A 19,801-nucleotide genomic window follows, 5' to 3' on the forward strand; every position below is an offset into this window, starting at 1 on the left:
TAGTTATTTCCATTTTTGCTGTCTCCATTTGTCATTTCTTCAGTCTGACTGTGATTTAATACTTCTATCTTGTTTTGTGGTTGTCGGGTGGTTTTGTTTGAATGTCCCTAAAATTTTATTTCTCTAGTACTAAGTTATGGGATTGATTTAACAGTCACAGAAAGCACTTCTTACTCACTTAAGAGAACAAATGTCTCATTTATCTTATATAATCTGAGAGTTTCATAGAGTTTTATCTACCTACATTCAAGTAAAAGGAAGTTAATTTTGCATTTATAAAATATTCAAATGACTTTATATCATAATTAAGATATGAAACTTTTATCAGCCTTGAAAAAAATGTTCTGGAACTTTCAGGAACTTTTTAACTCACCTTAAATTAGCTATTACCTTGATAGTTCCTTTGAACAGCCATTAGTATTGTAAACTTGCATTATAAAAGTCTAATTTGGCATGAAAATGTGGGAAATTCTGAGTAACCTTATATATATATTTTTTTTTCCTAATCAGGGCATTTAGAGGCTTAAGGACCAGGGATATTTTAAGAATGTTTTATTCATTGTTATGCTCTCATGCCTAGTATAGTGCCTGGCATACAGTAGATACTTAATAAATATTTGTTAAAAGAATGAAGACTTCTTTTCCAAGCTGCAGGCCATGAAACTGAGCAATGGCCTTAGTCTGACATCAGGCCAACTCAGTAAAACAATAGCTGCATCTGCACAGCAAAAGATGCTGTGTCCCCTCATAGCAGCTCCAGAGCCTGACAAACAAGAAGCTCGTGTCGAGTGTAGCAGCATGGCTGCAATAATCATTAAACCAACCTGTGTCCCGGTTTGTACTTATGTATTTGAAACAGATTCTCTTTTAGCCAGGCTAAAGACTAAATAAAATGCTAAGGCTTTTATCTGCTCAGGCTCAATAAAATGCCACTATTCGAATGCTAAATGAGGAAGTTCCAAGTCAGGTAGTTTAGCAGAGGAACCACCTGACCAGAAAAGGAAATCAGTTGGAAGCAAGAAAGGCAACATGGCTGGGACAATGGAAGGGGTGCCTTGGATAACTATCCACTTAAACCCTACCCTTTCTTCCCACCCTTTCACTGTGCCTCTACCTCTGTTTCAATACAGCTCCCTCTCTTATAACTCCCATTGTAAAATCCCTTTACTTAGGCATAACCCAGATTCCAATGCTGCTAACTTACTTAGGACTTCCAAATCTCTGGGCTAGGAAGAGATTCAATGAATAAATCTTAGTCTACTGAGTTCTATGTAATTGACTTAAGAAAATTAAGGAAGTCAGTTAAGGGCTAACATCATAGGAGGATTCCTTAATCTAGACAAGTCCTTCATGCCAAGATCTGCGAATCTTACCCCCACTACATACAAACAAAGGCCTCTCCACAGAATTCTATAGTACTTCCTTTGTTATTGTTTAGTCACTAAGTCATGTCCAATTTTTTTGTGATGGACTGTAGCCATGAACTGTAGCCCACCAGGCTCCTGTGGCCCTAGGATTTTCCAGGCAACAATACTGGAGTGGGTTGCCATTTCCTCCTTCAGGCAACCTTCCCAATTCAGGTATCAAACAAACCTCTGTCTCCTGCATCTCCTGCATTGGCAAGTGGATTCTTTAGGCCACTGAGCTGCCAGGGAAGCCCCATGGTACCTCCTACTAGAGTTATTTTCTCCAGTGATTGTCACTGCTATTAGGATTAGTGTTAGGAGCTGACAACACATGAGAAAGACACTTGATAAGAGAAAGATATTGAAAAACTTTCCCAAGTGCCCTTAAGGCTTCATGGGTGACTCCAAGAACGCTGGAATTCCAAAAACATCTTTCTAAATTGATTTAGTAACTGACTACTTTCAAAAAGGATTTAAGACAACTCACAGTGAAAACCTGAGTGCAAAATTACAAGCCAAAATATTTAACACAAGTCATAAAGAGGAAACAAAAGATAGAGAGATGAAAGGAAAAATAATCAAAACTCTCCTGAGGCAATGGAACACAAAATTTAGTGGTGAATTTCTTAGTCACCAAATGAGACCATCAAAAATACATTGGGCACTGTATCTCTCAATTTCTAGCAAAGAGAATGTAACAATTTCTCTTTAGGAGAAATTGTTAGTTCTTTAGGAACAATAAATATGTGTGAAAAAAAACCAACAGGAAAAGCCAGAAGTAAACTTTCTATTGAATGTCTACAATGCACGGGATGATTTACACTCATTATCACATTTAATTGTGGGCACAACCCTGTGAGGTAGATATTATTTTTACAGTAAAGGAAAATGAATCTCAAGAAAAGTTAATTGACTTGATAAGTCACAGCTAGTAAGGGATGGAACTAAAACTTCAACTCATGCCTGTCTGACTCCATAGCTCATATCACACCCAGTAAGTGTATAACCCCTACCTTGATCTCATCTGCATCTCTAGCTCAAAGCACGCATACACACACACACACACAAACACACACGCACACACGAACACACAAATACACACACATGCATGCATGCACAATTTCTTATTCTGTAGCCAGGTTATACTCAGGAAATATACCTTAGAAACCTCAGGAAAAATACAAAGCTAGCAGCTGTAAGTTCAACATCCTCGTTCTGACTACTATAATGATAGCAGTATCTCCACTGGTGGCGGTCAGTGGCTTCAGTTGTGTCCGACTCTGCAACCCATGGACTGTAGCCTCCCAGACACCTCTGTCTATGGGATTCCCCAGGCAAGAATACTGGAGTGGGTTGCCATTTCCTTCTCCAGGGAGTCTCCCTGACCCAGGGATTAAACCCACATCTCCAGAGTCTCCTGCATTGCAGGCAGATTCTTCACCACTAAGCCACAGGGGAAGCCCAGTATCTCCACAGTTTGTGTGAAATATAAAATGCCTTTTTGTACCATATTATAGATAAATCCTAAGAGAAAAATAGCCATATCCAATTTGTTTCTTGGAATAATGTTCCTTATGTTTTTATTTGTATAAGGATACCTGAGAGTTATGCTGAGATCACAACAGTGGGCTTCAGCCAGGAAAAGTAAATCATATGCAAAGACACCAGTGAACTGGAGTCTGTTCCTACCAGAGCAGAAGACAGTTTCCAAACCTGCTTATCTTCAGTCTAACATCACTTGCCAAAGCCAATGTGATTAGTTTAGACTGGCAGAAGGATCAGCAAACTAGAGGACTGCTTCCATGAGAGGAGCTGTGTTGCTTGTAATCCCGATAAAGAGTAAGAAAAAGATCTCCAACCCCAAAGGCAGAAATGGACAGAGCTGTCATTCTGGAGAGATCTCTGGTCTAAGTAGGAAATGAGACAGGAGTCCAGTCATGGAGGTGAAGCCTGAAGGTTACAGTTAAGGGGAGAGAGAGAGCTCATTCTTTGGGTCTGAGCTAGGTCCTACAGAAACTTCGGGATAAAAGTCTGAGTTTATGCAGCTGTGTGGAGCTGGGTAAGCAGTGTCTTACAATTGGCACACAATATATTGGTAACTTATGACAAATTCGAGTATTGCAAAGGCTCTTATTCTCTGTCAAAGAAACACAGATGGATAAAGTGACTTGCACAAGCATCAACCTGTGGCAGATTCATGACCAGAACACATAGTATGTGGCTTTTCTTCTAAAACACTCCTGAGCTATTTCTGTGAGTGACTCTACGATGAAGGAAGCAAGATGGGAAACAGTGGCTGTAGTGTGTCAGGTCTTTCAATGATTCCTTTGTATCATGTCACAGCCAGTCTGACCAAGTGCATCACACAGGAGTCCTGCAGTTGCAGGATCCTTGTGGCTGCTTTCATATATATATGTTCACTAAAATATGATTTAATTTGAAGGTCTTCTATGAGCACATGTATTAGAATTACATACACAAATAATTTATTATTACATTTAGCTATAGTGGACAGCAATAACAAGATTGACCCAAAAAGGTCAGAAATCCTAAAATTACATTATCAAGCACTTATAATGCCTCCTCCCTCTACTCCAAAGAATATTTAAATGAAATTTATTTTTACTGACTGACAGAGGAAAGTCAACCTGAGAATTAAAATCTCTATATGCCACCCAAAATAGCTAAGAAACATACAGAGACACAAGAGTTGAGTACCTTTGACTCATTGTATATGGGACATTTTTTTTTTTTTTTGAATAACATAAAATTTTATTCAGTTTAAAGTGAGTAGCACTTGTCACAAGTTATTGTTTAATCTTTTTTACAAAATTTTATTTAGTCGCTGAATAGGTTGTCAAGACAGTAGAGCTGTTAGAAGCTTTATATATGCATCATAAATTCTGGCACAATTTCCATTTCTGAAAACTGAACTACACTTTTAAAGTACTTCTGCTGTTCTCCTTTCCTTTCTCTATTTTCAGTACTTATCAAAATATTTAGTGTAAAATAATGTGCTTATGAAATGTAAATACTCAAAGTATTGTTAGCTAAGAGCCCTCTCTGGTATATGACATTTACAAATACCATGGCTATTTCAGTATCATTATTTATATTAATTATAACTGAGATGTATACCAGAGATAGCAGTCCAAATTGACTTGAGATTCCTTCAGAAGATTGTCTTTCTAGTTGTACCACCTTTCATTAATTATGTCCTATTAATTGTCACATTGCATTATCTCTGTGCACAGTATGGTGCTACATAACATAATGCAGGCAATGAGAAGCAGCGTGGAATGTTGTAGGCATGGTATTTTAATGAGACAGCATTTGTGTTGAGTCTGTATGCCTGCAGTTAATTCAGAGAACACGTTATTTGAGTTCAAATTCTGACATGTTTAGCAAACCAAATATGCATCAAGTTAGGTGAAGTAGAAGCATTGTAAGAACTCCTGTGTGACAATTACTACACCTGAAGTGCTGTGAACAAGAAGTGTACTTTATTTCAGGTGGAGATCCTCTGTGTGCTGGTAGTATGAAACTCTTTCTCTTTTTTTCTTCAGGTCCTAAAGGGTTTCCCAGAATGTTTACAAGCTGACATTTGTCTACATCTCAACCAGACTTTGCTGCAAAACTGCAAAGCCTTTCGGGGGGCAAGTAAAGGTTGCCTTAGAGCTTTGGCAATGAAGTTCAAGACCACCCATGCACCTCCAGGAGACACCCTGGTTCACTGTGGGGATGTCCTCACTGCGCTTTATTTCTTATCCAGAGGCTCCATTGAAATCCTCAAAGATGACATTGTGGTAGCTATTCTGGGTAAGTGTTTTAAAACTGGATAGTCACAAATTCAGCTTTTAGCCAGTGTCGTGCATGGTTTAAAATGACAGAAAACAGGACTTTCCATTTATTTATGAGTACTGTTTAAGATTGATGAATAATTTTAAAGCTTTACTTAAAATTCAATTCAAATCAAATTAACCTTGCAGAAAATACATTTTCTTGACTCTCTCACTTGTTCTCTGGTGTGTAAATGCTTCCATTCTTGGCAGCCACTTAAGCCTTTGAGGCCAAATATATGAAAATGGCATTTTCCTTTTCATGTTACAGGATCGTGGATTCATGCTGAGTCCTTATCACCTTTAAATAAGATGTATATGTAGTAAGCATACTTGCTAGCATGTGCCAATGCCTGTCATGAACTGGATTTGTATGTTGATGAATCCATCTATTTGCTGTACACTTTACTACTGTGTCCCATCAGACAGAATTATATGAGTCCTTACCTAGGTTATCAGTAATATAGCGCTATAAACAACACACAGGGATCAAGGTGTTGAGGAGATAAAAACTCATAAGTTAAACTGGTTTGGGTGCAAAAGAAAGTCCATCTCTCCAATCTGCCTCTTCAAAAATAAATTTAGCCAGTGTGAACTGGTAGGATTTCTTTGGAATATTAGAACAATTGGCAAGCACGAGGGAGCAGAGAGAAATGAGATCAGTTTTTGTTCTCTCCTATCCCTTAGCCAGTAAGTTTAAGGCTCTGTCTCCCTGGGAGCACCCACTCCCAATGTTTGGGAACATGTGCACTCATTTTTTTCCCCATGGATTAAATCTGGTTCTATTTAAATAAAAAGTACATAATTCAATGATTTCCTTTTACTTGACTCTTGATATTAACATCCAAAGGATGAGGATATGGGCTGTTTTCTTCACTATTGTATAGAACCAGTGGGCATAACACAGACCCAATACATGAATGAAGATGTTTGAGAGATTTATATATCTTGATAATTATACTATGATGAGAAATTTTAAAAACATTTTTTCAAACTTGATCAGAGGTACAATTTGGTTTATAATCCAATAAGCAGACCAAGAATAAAAATATATTTTAAATCACTTAGCAGCTACAGAGTAAAGTGAGATTTTCACTTGATTTGGCCTTGACAGTTCTAGTCTGTTGCCAGGGAAGAAGCATGCATCACTGCATTCCTGATCTTCAAATCAGCCAGCCTTAACTTCTACAGGAAGGTAACAAGCTGTCTTGCTTTATAAAATAGTAATTTTAGAATGTAGTTAAGCTGTACATGGTGACTGGCTTACTCTTTGCTCACTTACAATCATGTAAAATACAAATACAAAGCTCATGCTGAATTTAGTTCAGAGCTTTTCTCTGATAATATCTGTACTAACATATCAAAACTATAAAGAATTTCAAGAGATTCTCCTTTCCTGTCTCCATTTCCATGTAAATCTTCACTTAAAAATCTCAGAAATTATGATTCCTCATTCAATTTTTTTAAAAGCTAAGTATTTATTTAAATGAAAGTTAAAATATTCTCTCCAACATCAATTTTTCTTATAAAGATATGGCATCTGATTTCTCCCCATTACATTCACATTTAAAATAAGAACATCACAGAGTTTTTCTTTTACCTTGAATTTTTTTGTTTAAAAGTCTTTGGTAGTTTCCATAGTTGGGTATATATGAACTTGTTTACCAAAAAGATAAGTAACAGATCCTCTAAGATTTTTCTAAATCTGAAAAGTAGCTTTAGGATATATGTATATATGTAAGAAGGTACATTTTACAGTGCCATCTACTACCTTTAAAAGTTACATAATCAATACTCCATCAGTAGTTAATGCACATGTATTTCAAAAGTACAATTTTTAAGTATCTTGGCTTTCTGAAGAAAGATCTAAGTGGCCGTGACATTCAGGGAAAATAATGGGAAGAGATGAGATATATCAAGTGTGCAAAGATTTTAACTGGAGTCAGAATTAATGGGATGTAGTTATGGCTGCTCTCTCTCTACCTTTATTTCACCCAACTAAGAAGGTGACCTTGACTTAATCCGTTTACACTCTTTAATCCTCTTTCATTTTCATAACATTTGGATAATAATTAGTAATTTTTTCATTAGGTTATTTTGGGGATCAAGTGAGATAATGCGCCTAAGCATTTGATGCAGAGCCTGACACCTACTTAGTCTTCAATAAGCATTTGTTGTTACTGTCATTATCATCCTCATAGTTGAAGGAGACCTAGGAAAGAAGTGACATGTGGCTAGGCAGAGGGGATGGGAAAGGCCCATCAGAAACCAGACACTGAAATAACCCCAGGCTTGGCAAAAAAGCAGGAAGGACACACCTTTGGAATAAAGGCCATACAGTTTAAAAACATGACTGTATTTGTTGAGAAAATATAACTAGATGTATTATTAAGGGGAGTTCCAAAAGTAGTTACCAAAGGAAACCGGGTATATTCAAATTGTACCCCTAGTCCTCTAGGTTAAAAAAGATCTACCATAAACCCATGCTTGGCATCACCTCCTGAGACCATTCTGAGATAGAAACTTTGGGGCAGAATTAGACCACACTAGACTTGCCAAAAACATAGCAGACCAAAGCCATGTTTGCTGCATTCCAGATGCTTAGCCAAAGAATCAAAACTAGGAAATAATGGGGATTATACCAGGACCAGGGCTCTAAAAGGTGAAATTCTGGTCAGCAAACAAATACGACTGGGGCAGTCAGTACGTGGCTCTAGGGTTGTGCTGCCCAAGTGTCTGTTGGCCGTCAGGTCTCACATGTGAAATGTTTGGTTCAGGGATAGGTCAGTGGTCCCCTTCAAATTTTAGAAGTAAAACATTAAGTTCAGATTTCTTTCATTTCTTTTTTTTTTTTTCTTTTCTCCTTTTTGATCTTTTAGGAAAAAATGATATATTTGGAGAAATGGTCCACCTTTATGCCAAACCTGGAAAGTCTAACGCAGATGTAAGAGCACTCACATACTGTGACTTGCATAAGATTCAGAGAGAAGATTTGCTAGAGGTTTTGGACATGTATCCTGAGTTTTCCGATCACTTTCTTACAAATCTAGAGTTGACTTTCAACCTGAGGCACGAGAGTGCGAAGGTATATGTTACCTGCTCATTTTTGGACTCTGACGTTTTATTTTATCCTTTGATTGCCCAAGGACCTCTGAAAGATCAAGTGAAATAGTGTAAACAGTTAAACAATTGTGAATATTTGAAAGGAAAAACCAACTTAATATTAGAATTTCTCAATTATAAAGAAGGAATTAGGTCTAATTGCCCTCAAGTATGTTGAATAACTTTAGTAGTTCAATTTGACCTTTTAGGAACTTTTAGGAGTTATGCTTGATCTATAATACCTTTTTTTTATATTGAATGTGACAGTTATTTGTTATAAATGGGTGATTCTAGGCTATTGAAAATCACCTAAAAAGAGTTTATCTTATACAGAGGTTAAAATATTCTCTCAGATACTATTTACACTGTATATTGGTTAGCAGTATCTTTTCAATAATCATGAAGAAGTTAAATTCTTAAAGTTTAGATACATATTTAACACAATTTCTAAATTGTAGAAGTATAAATTAATCAGGCCTATACCTAAGTCAAAATTATTGATGCAGAATGAATATCATATACTCTAGTAGAAATAGTATCTTAAATAATGTTACAAGTGATTTAACATAGGATCAATTTCCAGGGCTTAGCCTCTAAGGCCCTCACTCACCCTCCTCCACCAGGAAAGTGTGTCCTTATCACCCATGAGTATTCTAAGAATAGATTTTATGTTGCAGCCCACAATTTATTACTAGGTTATTCTCTATCTCTTCCCCCTCCCCACCAAATTCATAATCCTAACTCCAACTCTAAATACATTTTTTGCCAGAAACCAAATGTTTTGACACTTGCAAGTGTATTTTAATGTTAACTAATAAAGTCTCTGGAAAGTAAGATTCTCAAGTCAATAGGTAAAACACGGTAGATTTCATTTTCCCTGGAGTTATAGTCATTCCCAGGATTCTGTGAGAGAAGAGACTTAAAGAATTTAAGGTCACCAGAGTACTATTTGATAACCCGAAGCACCAGCTCAGAAAATTACTTTACAAAATGCTGAAAGTTGAAAAATCAGGTGGTAAGAGGTTCAAGTTACCAAGAGCGTATGCTTTTTATAATGATTTTAATTCAGAATTTTATCAAGTTGCAGTTTAATATCACTGACCTCATTTTTATTTTGCTTCAAAAAACAAGCATCTACCTCAGATAACTTCTTTGTAAAAATTTTAGGCAGCAACCAAATAAACAAAACAGAAGTTTCCATTTGTTTTATTTATTTGGAAACCTCCAGTTTTGTTTACAAGAGAGGAAGGAAGAATGGGGAACAAAACAGGGTTCAGAGCATAGTGTTTATTGAATTCGACCTTGTATTTATTATGAAATTTAACCTTGTAATCTTTACCATGTAATTTAAACATCATAGCTAATTATAATTAGTCTACACATTTTTTTCTGCAATGATACAGATTTTTCAATTTTTAAAATTATTGCTATTTTTATTTTAACTTTTCCAAGTTACATAAAATATATTACACAGGAAGGAATATATGTTGTCTGTAAGTATTGACATCATCCCGAAACATTTCTGATAAATAACTTCTACAACTATGATTTCCCTGGTTAAACTACTAGAATTATTCTGTCTATTTTATAATTTAGAGAAAATCATTAAGCAAATTGTTGTAGTTATTTGCCTGCAATCTATTAATTAAGTCTTAGTGGTTGAAATGATATGAAATAGTAGAGTTTACTGATGATACACTGTGTTCAAACTGAATAATCTTCCACTTTATCTTCACGTTCCATTAACAAAGGCTGATCTCTTACTACGATCACAGTCCGTGAATGATTCTGAAGCAGACCACTGTAAACTGCGAAGGAGATTGTCATTTGATAGTGAAGAAGACAAAGGTAATTCATTCTTTTCTAAAGTTCAAATATGGAGCATGTGAATATTAGTCCTGCTTATTTAAATGCTCATTGTACTTCTTATGTCAAGGGTAATTAATTAATTCAGATTTTAAGAAGGCAAATCCTTTGCTTTTTTCAGTAGTTAATGATGTGGTTTCTGATTGATAACTCTCAACAGTGTTTCTCAAGACCCGATCCTAGGCCCTTTTCTTCTCTTCTTATTCTATATCATACTCTTCCCCTAAGTAATTTCGTTTATACCCATAGTTTAATTATATTTTTTGCATGCATGTGTGTGCTAGGTCGATCCAGTTGTGTCTACCTCTTTGCGATCCTATGGACTGTAGGTTGCTCTGTCCATGGGATTCTCCAGACAAAAATACTGGAATGGACTGCCATGCCCTCCTCCAGGGATTGAACCCTCCTCCTTCCCAACCCAGGGATCGAACCTGCGTCTCCTGCATTGTCTCCTGCATTGGCAGGCAGGTTCTTTACCAATAGCGCCACCTAGGAAGCCCTATCCTATTTTCACGTAGGAGATGTGCATGAAAGTGAAAGTGCAAAAGTGTTAGGTCATTCAGTTATGTGTGACTCTTTGTGACTTCATGGACTGTAACCCACAAGGCTCCTCTGCCCATGGGATTCTCCAGACAAGAATACTGGAGTGGGAAGCTATTCCCTTCTTCAGGGGATCTTCCTGACCCAGGGATCAAACCCGGGTCTCCTGCATTGCAGGCAGATTCTTTACTGTCTGAGCTACCACAGACGCTCTGGAGAAGTACATATTTACATCTCAATACCAGAATATCTAGGGACTCCCCTGGTGGCACTAGTGGTAAAGAATCCACCTGCCAATGCAGGTAGACGTAAAAGATAAGTGTTCAATCCGTGGGTCGGGAAGATGCCCTGGAAGAGGACATGACAACCCATTCCAGTATTCTTGTCTGGAGAATCCAATGGACAGAGGAGCCTGGCAGGCTGCAGTACATAGGGTTACATAGAGTCAGACACAACTGAAGCAACTTAGCATGCACATACCAGGACATCTGAACTTCAGCCTCCTATATCCAAATGCATATTAAACCATCTATATGAAATTGCAACAGCAACTCAAACTCAGTACTTCTTAAATTGAAATCATTAGTTTCCCTGGAAACCTCTCTCTCCATCAGTTGCTATGTCTCTAAATGGCACCACCATTCAACACATTGCACAGACTGGATATTCTCTCTAGGAACCAATTTTCTCTCAACCTCTCCATCAGCCTTGGCAACAAGTCTTGTTATTAGTACCTCCAACACAGCCATTTACTCTTCAGACCAGGTCTTTTTTTGGTTCACTCTTCTCCATGTTCATAACCACAACTCTGGGTCAGTGAAACATATTTCAACTCACCTTGCCAACTTGCCCCTGTTTCATCTATTGTTCACACTGGACCACTGGTAATTCCTTTTTCTAAATCCAGTTTGGTTTATGCCAGCTATATATTTAAAGTCCTCTAAGGACCTCCCATTCCCTAAATTCTTCATAGGGTGAGTCTATGCCAACCTTTTGAGTCTTATCTCATACCATCCTTCCTTTACCAACTCCTCTCTTTTGCAACATTTATTCCAGTTGCACTTCCATATTATTTGCATCATTATTTAATCAGTGATGTCTGCCTGTAGAGCATAAACATGATGGGAAATATTTGGTCACCTAAAGCTTCAGTGCTTGCCTCAGCAGGTGTTCAACAAATATTTGTTGAAAGAATGAATGAATTCATGAACTAGCATTTCAGCATCTTCCATGTGATTCTTTTCCTCATTTTGCCTTTTTAATCAAAGTTCTTTTCTTTGTCCTCTTTCCTCTGAATTCTCTCCCAAGGGGAGCTCATCTCTCAGCTTTAACTTGCTCTATATTCCAAGTGAACTCAGCTGCCCTTTCTTCCATGTACATCACTTTTGTGTTTTTGATTATATCCTTTCCTTAGTCAGAATTTGCCTCCCTGTCCTCAAACACACATATGTGCACACATACAAGCAAAACTATACCACACCACTTTTTAATCAATTAAATTACTTTTTTTCAAGGTTAAACTTCAGTAATAATCAACATGAACTCTTTCTTGATTTTCTCAAAAATAACAGGTTTTCTTTTTTTATGAATTCCTAAGACACTTTCCTCTTGTTATCTTGTTATACAGATGGTTCTTGACTTATGATGGTTTAACTTGTGATTCTGTGACTTTACAGTAGTGCAAAACAATACACATTTAGTAGAAACTATATTTCAAATTTTGAATTTTGATCTTTCCCAGCTAGTGATATCCCATAATGTAATTTCTTGTGATGCTGGACAGTGGCAGCTCTCAGTCAGCCACATGATCACAAGGGAAACAGCCCATATACTTACAACCATTTGTTTTTTACTTTCAATGCAGTATTCAATAAATTACATGAGATACTCAACAATTTATTGTAGAATAGGCTTTTGTTAAATGAGTTTGCCCAACATAGCATAATGTAAATGTTCTGAGCATGTTTAGATTAGGCTAAGCTATCGTGTTCAGTAGATTAAATGTATTTTCAACTTATGATTTTCAATTTACAGTGGGTTTATTGTACTGTAACCCCATAGTAACTCAAGGAAGATCTTTATTTTTAAAATATGCCCTGTGCAGTGGTTATTGGTATATTTGTGTTTTTTTTTCTCTATCAAATAGTAGACTCCTTTAGCAAAGCATGGTGAATAAATATCTGTTGAATTGGGCTAATTGTTGAATCTTCTGGCTGATTGCAGAACAATAAACCACTCACAGCTAGGTGATAATTTATTTCTGCAATGTCCTTAATTATTCTCCTGGTGACTTTTTCTAAAACCAGAACCACAACAGCCAAGCTGTTCTATCGACTTAACCTAAATCCCTTATCCTGAAGTTAATCTCATGTTTTGATCTCACTAAAAATAAAATACTGCTTAACAATACTGTCTGTATAATAATGTCACCCATACTGTTGAAGATTTATTAAATCTCCTTTCAATCTTGTTTAGTTTCCTCATTCTCAAGCTAAATAATCTAACATTTTTATCTCCAGATAAGACCCTAAAAGCATGTCACAATTTATATTGTGCTAATGCTACTAGACATTTCTATTGATTCTGAAGACTTTTCCTTTAACCTCAGGCTTAGTCTCTAAGACCTGTTTTATATAAAATGTTGATGATAAGGCATTTGCCTGCCTATAACTTTTTGAAGTTTACTGGTATAACAGTAAGTCAATATAAAAAAAAATTAAGTCCAGTCTAAACTGCAGCTCAGTTAGTAAAGAATCTGCCTGCAATGCAGAAGACCCAGGTTCAATTCCTGGGTCAGGAAGATCGCCTGGAGAAGGAAATGGCAACCCACTCCAGTATTCTTGCCTGGAAAATCCGATGAACAGAGGAGCCTTGCAGGCTACATGGGGTAGCCTTGCAGTACACGGGGTAGCAAGAGTCATACAGGACTTAGTGACCCAACCACCATCCAGAGCCTGAGAGCCTATTCTAGTCTTCAGGACTTCATGGTGCTATAGGGAAGTTTAAAATTTGCTGAAACCAATTTAGTCCCAATCACCCCAATCTAAAGATCTAAAGGGGCCATCCATTCTGTACTTCTTGATATAGAATCAATATCTAGGAGAGGGAAAAATGCATATAAGCAAGTATAAAGAATAAAGAACATTCAGAAGATAATTGATCCCAAATGATATGAAGGTTACATAAATTAAAAGCTGCCCATGAAATGTACTGATTACTTTAGAGTTAGTTTACTGCTCAGTTGAAACCATACCTTGAGGGGATATATCCAAGAGTGCTGATGACTATGCATTAATCAGCAGAGGCATCAAGAACCAGAGGGAAGAACAGGTGGTTGCCCATTGGTGACAGACACATTGAATCTTACAGTTACTGCTCACAACCTACCCAGAAAAACACTGGGACTCTTCAGGTTTCAGTTCCCACTTATACCTCCCTCCCACCGTGTCTACCATGTGGTGCTAAGGAGTTTACATTCAAAAAGAAATATTAAAAATGAAAAGATGTATATAGAAACTTTGAAGGTTGATTTGAACTAAATAGAAGCTTAACATATTGGACCTCTTCTCTCCTAAAATACATTTGTGGGTGAAAGTGGTTTGTCCTCATAGGCTGTGCACTTCTGAGGAAATAAACTCTGTTCTTCAATAGAAAGAATTGCCAGTTCAAGTCCAAATTTGAAGACACTTTTTTTTGTTTTTTGAGGATATTTTCAAGAAATTCTCTTTCCTTCGTAAAGTTCTGACATAGAGGTACCCAGGACCTTCCCAACTTGACTGTGGTTATTGTAGGGGGAGGTGTTACAGTTTCTGAGATGAAAGCAGAATGTTACTGTTACAGACTGTGAAGAATAAAAGTGTATCTTCAATGACTTCCTTAGTGATCACAAGCGTTGAAAAGATAGTTGGACAGAACAGAAATAAATGAGTTATAAACATTTAGAACATGTTGAAAATAGTCCAAGTACTCTTCAGAGTTGAATTGTACTTACTTCAGAGTGTGCCAATATAGTTTATTCAATATGAGAATATTTCTTTTAAAATTTTATGTTGTGAAATTTTCAGGAATTTTATGTTGCTGCATGGTGTGGCCAAAAAATAATAATAAAATAAAATGTTATATTGTGTATATTTTATAATACTCATAAGTTTTACAACAATAGCATGTATAATGGCCCATGAGATACATACACACAAACATATATATATTTTTACTGATAGCTCTTTTGTGACTGCATATTTGGAATATTCTGCTTAGCTTTTTCTATGAACAGAAAATGCAATATCAAAGTAGCTATTAAACACTAATTTAAGGAATCAGTTACCCTTTGAGAGACACTAATTCAATGAGAGCATCAATTAATAACCCACCCCCCAAAAAGAAAATTGAACTGTGTTAAATGTTCAACATCCTCTTTGCATTAAATTTAGATGGTTGTCACACATCATTAAAAAAGAACCCATTTTAAGAGATATATATATTCTAAGAGCAATTTTCTTACTTTCCCACTCATGTGTTTTTTATTAAATTCTATATATATTCAACTGAAAAAATCTAATGTTCCAGAAAATAAGAATGGAAAGAGGTATTTAACTCATATACCTATGTTTCAAAGAACAGCAATAAACATTATCTTTTTCTAATATTAGTTTAGTGATTTCACATTGTCATACAAAACTCAGTAAAGTCTAGCAAGTGTTTCTCCAAAATAACTTCTAGGAAAGTTATTGAAGTTAAGAATAAATATATACATTGTTAAACTTATTTTTACAAAATAGGAATGGGTCAAATTCTAATTTTATGAAGTTAATCCTTTAACAATATTGCTGTTATAATCTGGCACCTCTTAGGAACATCTTCTTCAATAATAAAGAATGATTAGTTTTTGTTATCCATTTCAGTAATATATAAATATATCTTTATTTATATTTTTAAAATAGATTTTTATCTGTATTTATGTAGAAAAGTGATGCTAATTTGTTTTCAACTTTCTTTGATGCTAAAGAGGAACTAAAGTACTTGAAATCAAATGAAGACATTTATTTTAGATTCCAGTGTTCCAATGCAATAAAATTCTTAATGCACTTGACTGGAAAATGCTCAACTTATCTCAAAATTGTTACCAGTGGGAAATCTTAAATGATGAGAGAGCACATTAAATGCCTCTCTTTTACCTAAACTTGGGCCCAGCTGTTAGGTCTGACAAATAAAAATGATAAATAGGTTGAGAGAAAAACTCCATAAATAATGGAGAGAACACAGACATTTGTTCCCAGATTGTTTGAAATGTAAAATTTTCTATAATCATTCTTATGATGGATGGGTCAACCTCTCCATCAAGACATTCACTCTATGCTCTTCAACCCATCCAGACTTAGAGAGACACCCACAAGACAATTCATAAATGTTTTAGAATTGTATCCTGTGAGAAAGAGGGGAGAGGGGGAGATAGACTGTCAACATACAGAAACAAGGTTTTTTGGGGTTTTTTTTAGAGTTTTCAGTCATCTAAGTCAGAAAAATTCCAAGCTTAATTAAACAGGCCAGCTTTTTCCTTTGTACAATGATTGGAACAGGAATGATTATACAATCTCATTTCTAGCAAAGGGGAAAATGTAAAAAAACTTCTTCTGATTGCTATTCAGAATACTATTTCTACATAGCATTCAAGAAAGCAACTTTAAGAAATAATAATAATAAAATAGCACTAAGAATAATATTAAGAAAAAATAGTATCTAATGCTATTTAATGTCTATTAAGTAATCCAGTTTAGGGACTTCTCTGGATATCCAGTGGTTAACACGCCATGCTTCCACTGCTGGAGGGCATATCCCTAGTTGGGGAACTGAGATTCCCACATGCTACCAGGAGTGCCCTGCCCCCATGCCAAAAAAAAAAAAAAGCCAGTTTAACTAGAAAAAGGCAGAAATGGAATATGCCATAAAAATCTAGAGGTAACTGGAGGCTAATTATAACGCATTTCAGTCCAGTTTCATGTATTCCATTAACCAACCTCCAGCCTAAGACTGAGAGGTTTCCATTGTTAATCCACAAATAGATTGTCATTTCAGCTGTCATTTTAAATGATCAAATTTGAAGCTTTGTTTTATCTAGTATGGAATAGAAAAATGTTGTTGCAGTTGGTCTGTGTCAGAGAAATTGTTCATGTGGCCTGAGTTCCAAAAAGCATCTGGCTAATCATTCAGTCGCAAAGAACACAGAAATAAATATGGAGTAATTTCCCCTAAGTATATAGGGGAATAAAATTGAAAAAAACCAAGAATATAAAACTTTTTCTTCTTATTTCATGATCCTGCTTTCACTGGAGATTTTTGGTAAAGGATTTAGATATCATGTATATAGAACAATTTGCTCCATTTCACGAGAATTAAATAATAATTCCCCATTCACCACATTGTAAACACATCCCAAGTTGAAATCAGCAGTATATGTTAACTGATGAATTTTTACCTAAACATCCAAAATCAAGCCATAATTTAGTAAACTAAGACCAAGGCCCATGTGGTAGGCGGGACAGAACATTTTACTATGTATGAGTATTTACAAATCAACAGAGGACTCCTAAGACTGCCCAAGCTGAAAAAACCATGTGATTTAATAACTTGTGATGTGCATTCATTACAAGTGTCCACCTTGTAATGCTATTATCCTTACTTAGATTAGAATTATGAATTAAATGATAATTTAGTTTGCATTCGATTCTGCTGGAAAAGATTCCATGAAAGTGTTTAAAAGAAGAGCATTTCAGGGAAAATGAGAAGCCTTTGCTGATTCAATCCTCCAGGTGCCCAAACTGCACAAAAGTTACTTAGAAGCAACAAATTGACACAATCCACTAAGCAGGTATGAGGATAATTTAGAGAAATGAAGCATTTTCTATTTTTAACATTTACTTGCATAAAGTTGGAAACTATTGTGTTTTGAAGAATGAAATGGTATGTTCATAAAGTGGGAGAAATGATCACATTTTCAGGTGGGAAGAAGTTAAAATCAAAGAAAACAGGAGGAGATGACAAGAATGAAGGAGGGCTGTGTCAGTGACCCTAGAGATAGACGGCTTGTGTAAGAAGATGAATTTACAACCAGCTAGATTAGTGGTTGAGCACCGAAGACAAATATAAGGGACACTGAGTTATCAAGATGTCTACAGAGCTTGAGACTAGAAAAGTCTGTAGTCTTCTCAGTAATGATGAAATCACTGTGCAAGTGAGAAATCTTAAAGAAAATAAATTAAGCAATCTGCTTTCATCACATTTAACTTTAATTGGCAGGATGTAAACAACTACCTCCTTAATAACCATGTCACATGAAGCTGGTTTTTGCACTTTATCCATTTGTACCTTGGGCTGCTTTCTGGCTTCTCAAGTTTTAAATTATGATTTTTTAAAAAGAAAAGAAAAAGATCTCTGTTTAATTTTGTGCCATATGGGAATTTTAAAAAACAGTTGGAAGTTTCTCTGGAGTGGCCTTAAATCATTTCATTTGGCCTTCTATAAATAACAAAGTAAGTATAATCAGGCAGAGAGTAGATGGAGACACTGTCTTAAACATTTCTCTAGAAAATGATATACCTTCTGGAGTATGTTGGTTAGTTATTAGTGGTAACCAGATGGAGAATTATACTGTCTCCCCAGGACACTAATGGAAACAAGTTCCGAGATTTGTCTTAGAGTTTTTCCTGCTGAAATATGTTCTAACACAATGCTCAGGGCTGAAATTATCCTGACATTTTAGTATAAAACAGCCAATGTGCACTACTGGCTTTAATGTAATTAGGTAAACCTACCTTAATTAATGAGTGAAGTCGCTCAGTCGTGTCTGACTCTAGTTTTATATTATTTGCAATATGCTGCACAACCAAACTGCATGGTATGTCAAGGCCATTATACGGATTGAACTAAGGCTGAAAGTCAGCCTGCCAGCCTTTACCATAGAGGGCTTCTGGATTTGACCTTCACAATGAGTAGATGACCACCACATGAGAGGGCATGAAGGTTAAAATAAACGAGCAATAAGCTGCAGAGTGGTGATATTTTAGAATTGGGACATGTTTTTCTTCACTGTTTCATTTCCTTAAGAGATAGTACACCAGATTTTAAGAATACAAATGACTGTTGAGTGTATATAAATAAGGTTTAAATTACCCTATAGTTTTTTTTTATGAGATATAAATGTGATTACTGTCACAGGTATTCTTTTATTTTGAAATGAATAATGTATTTCATGACATTAATGTCCTGTGAGTTAAGATTTTAAAAATCTTCTTAAATAGCTACATTTTCAGTAGGATAAAAAAATAAAGAACAACATTTCTGGAAATTAAAAAAAATTCTATGTTAAAGTTATTCAAAAACACACTATGAAAAAGCTAGTTTATGTAGTTAGTTTAGAATGCGTAGAGTCTCATATTTGACTATCTTCTATAAAATAACTTTTCTTTGATAGATTTTGGCAAAGGAAGCACTACAAATGACCCTGAAGACTCTGTAGATACAATAAGACACTACCAGAGTTCCAAAAAGCACTTTGAAGAGAAAAAAAGCAGATCTTCATCTTTCATCTCCTCCATTGATGATGAACAAAAGCCTCTCTTCTCAGGACTTGCTGATTCTCCTCCAGGAATAGGGAAAGCAACTGGACTTGATCTTGAAGAAACAGTGCCCACCTCAGGAAGAATTCACATAGATAAAAGAAGTCACTCTTGCAAAGGTAACCAAGTTTCTCAGGAATCAGTTTGTCTTATGTCAGTGCTAGTCACAAAATGCTGACTTTGTACAAATGAAAAGCATTCCACATGTTAGTCGAATCTGCAATTTCATGATGTATTTGCAAAGATCAAATCTTAGATCATCTACAAAGTGTCTGCAAGATTCTGGGATAGTGGTCATTATTCCCAATTATAGCATAATAGGTTCTGTGTGGTCAGTCAGGCCTAACACAGTGCCACATAGAACATTCTAGGAATGTCTTTTGTAGTGATTCCATGGGAGAGGGACCAATGAGTATTTGAAGAATTCTAACCCATT

At 35.9% G+C, this 19,801-nt stretch overlaps 1 protein-coding gene across 1 annotated transcript in view; it reads left to right on the forward strand.

Annotated features, from left to right (window-relative positions):
- The window catches only part of KCNH7 (potassium voltage-gated channel subfamily H member 7), a 131,822-nt gene that overhangs the window by 88,676 nt on the left and 23,345 nt on the right, over positions 1–19,801 (forward strand). Inside the window, exons 6-9 of the mRNA XM_059877429.1 lie at positions 4,973–5,225; positions 8,125–8,330; positions 10,099–10,195; positions 19,221–19,484. Of these exons, the coding sequence (XP_059733412.1) occupies positions 4,973–5,225; positions 8,125–8,330; positions 10,099–10,195; positions 19,221–19,484 (820 nt within the window). The remainder of the gene's footprint in view (positions 1–4,972; positions 5,226–8,124; positions 8,331–10,098; positions 10,196–19,220; positions 19,485–19,801) is intronic.

Source organism: Bos taurus, chromosome 2 (assembly GCF_002263795.3).
Source record: "Bos taurus isolate L1 Dominette 01449 registration number 42190680 breed Hereford chromosome 2, ARS-UCD2.0, whole genome shotgun sequence".
Taxonomy (NCBI): Eukaryota; Metazoa; Chordata; class Mammalia; order Artiodactyla; family Bovidae; genus Bos; species Bos taurus.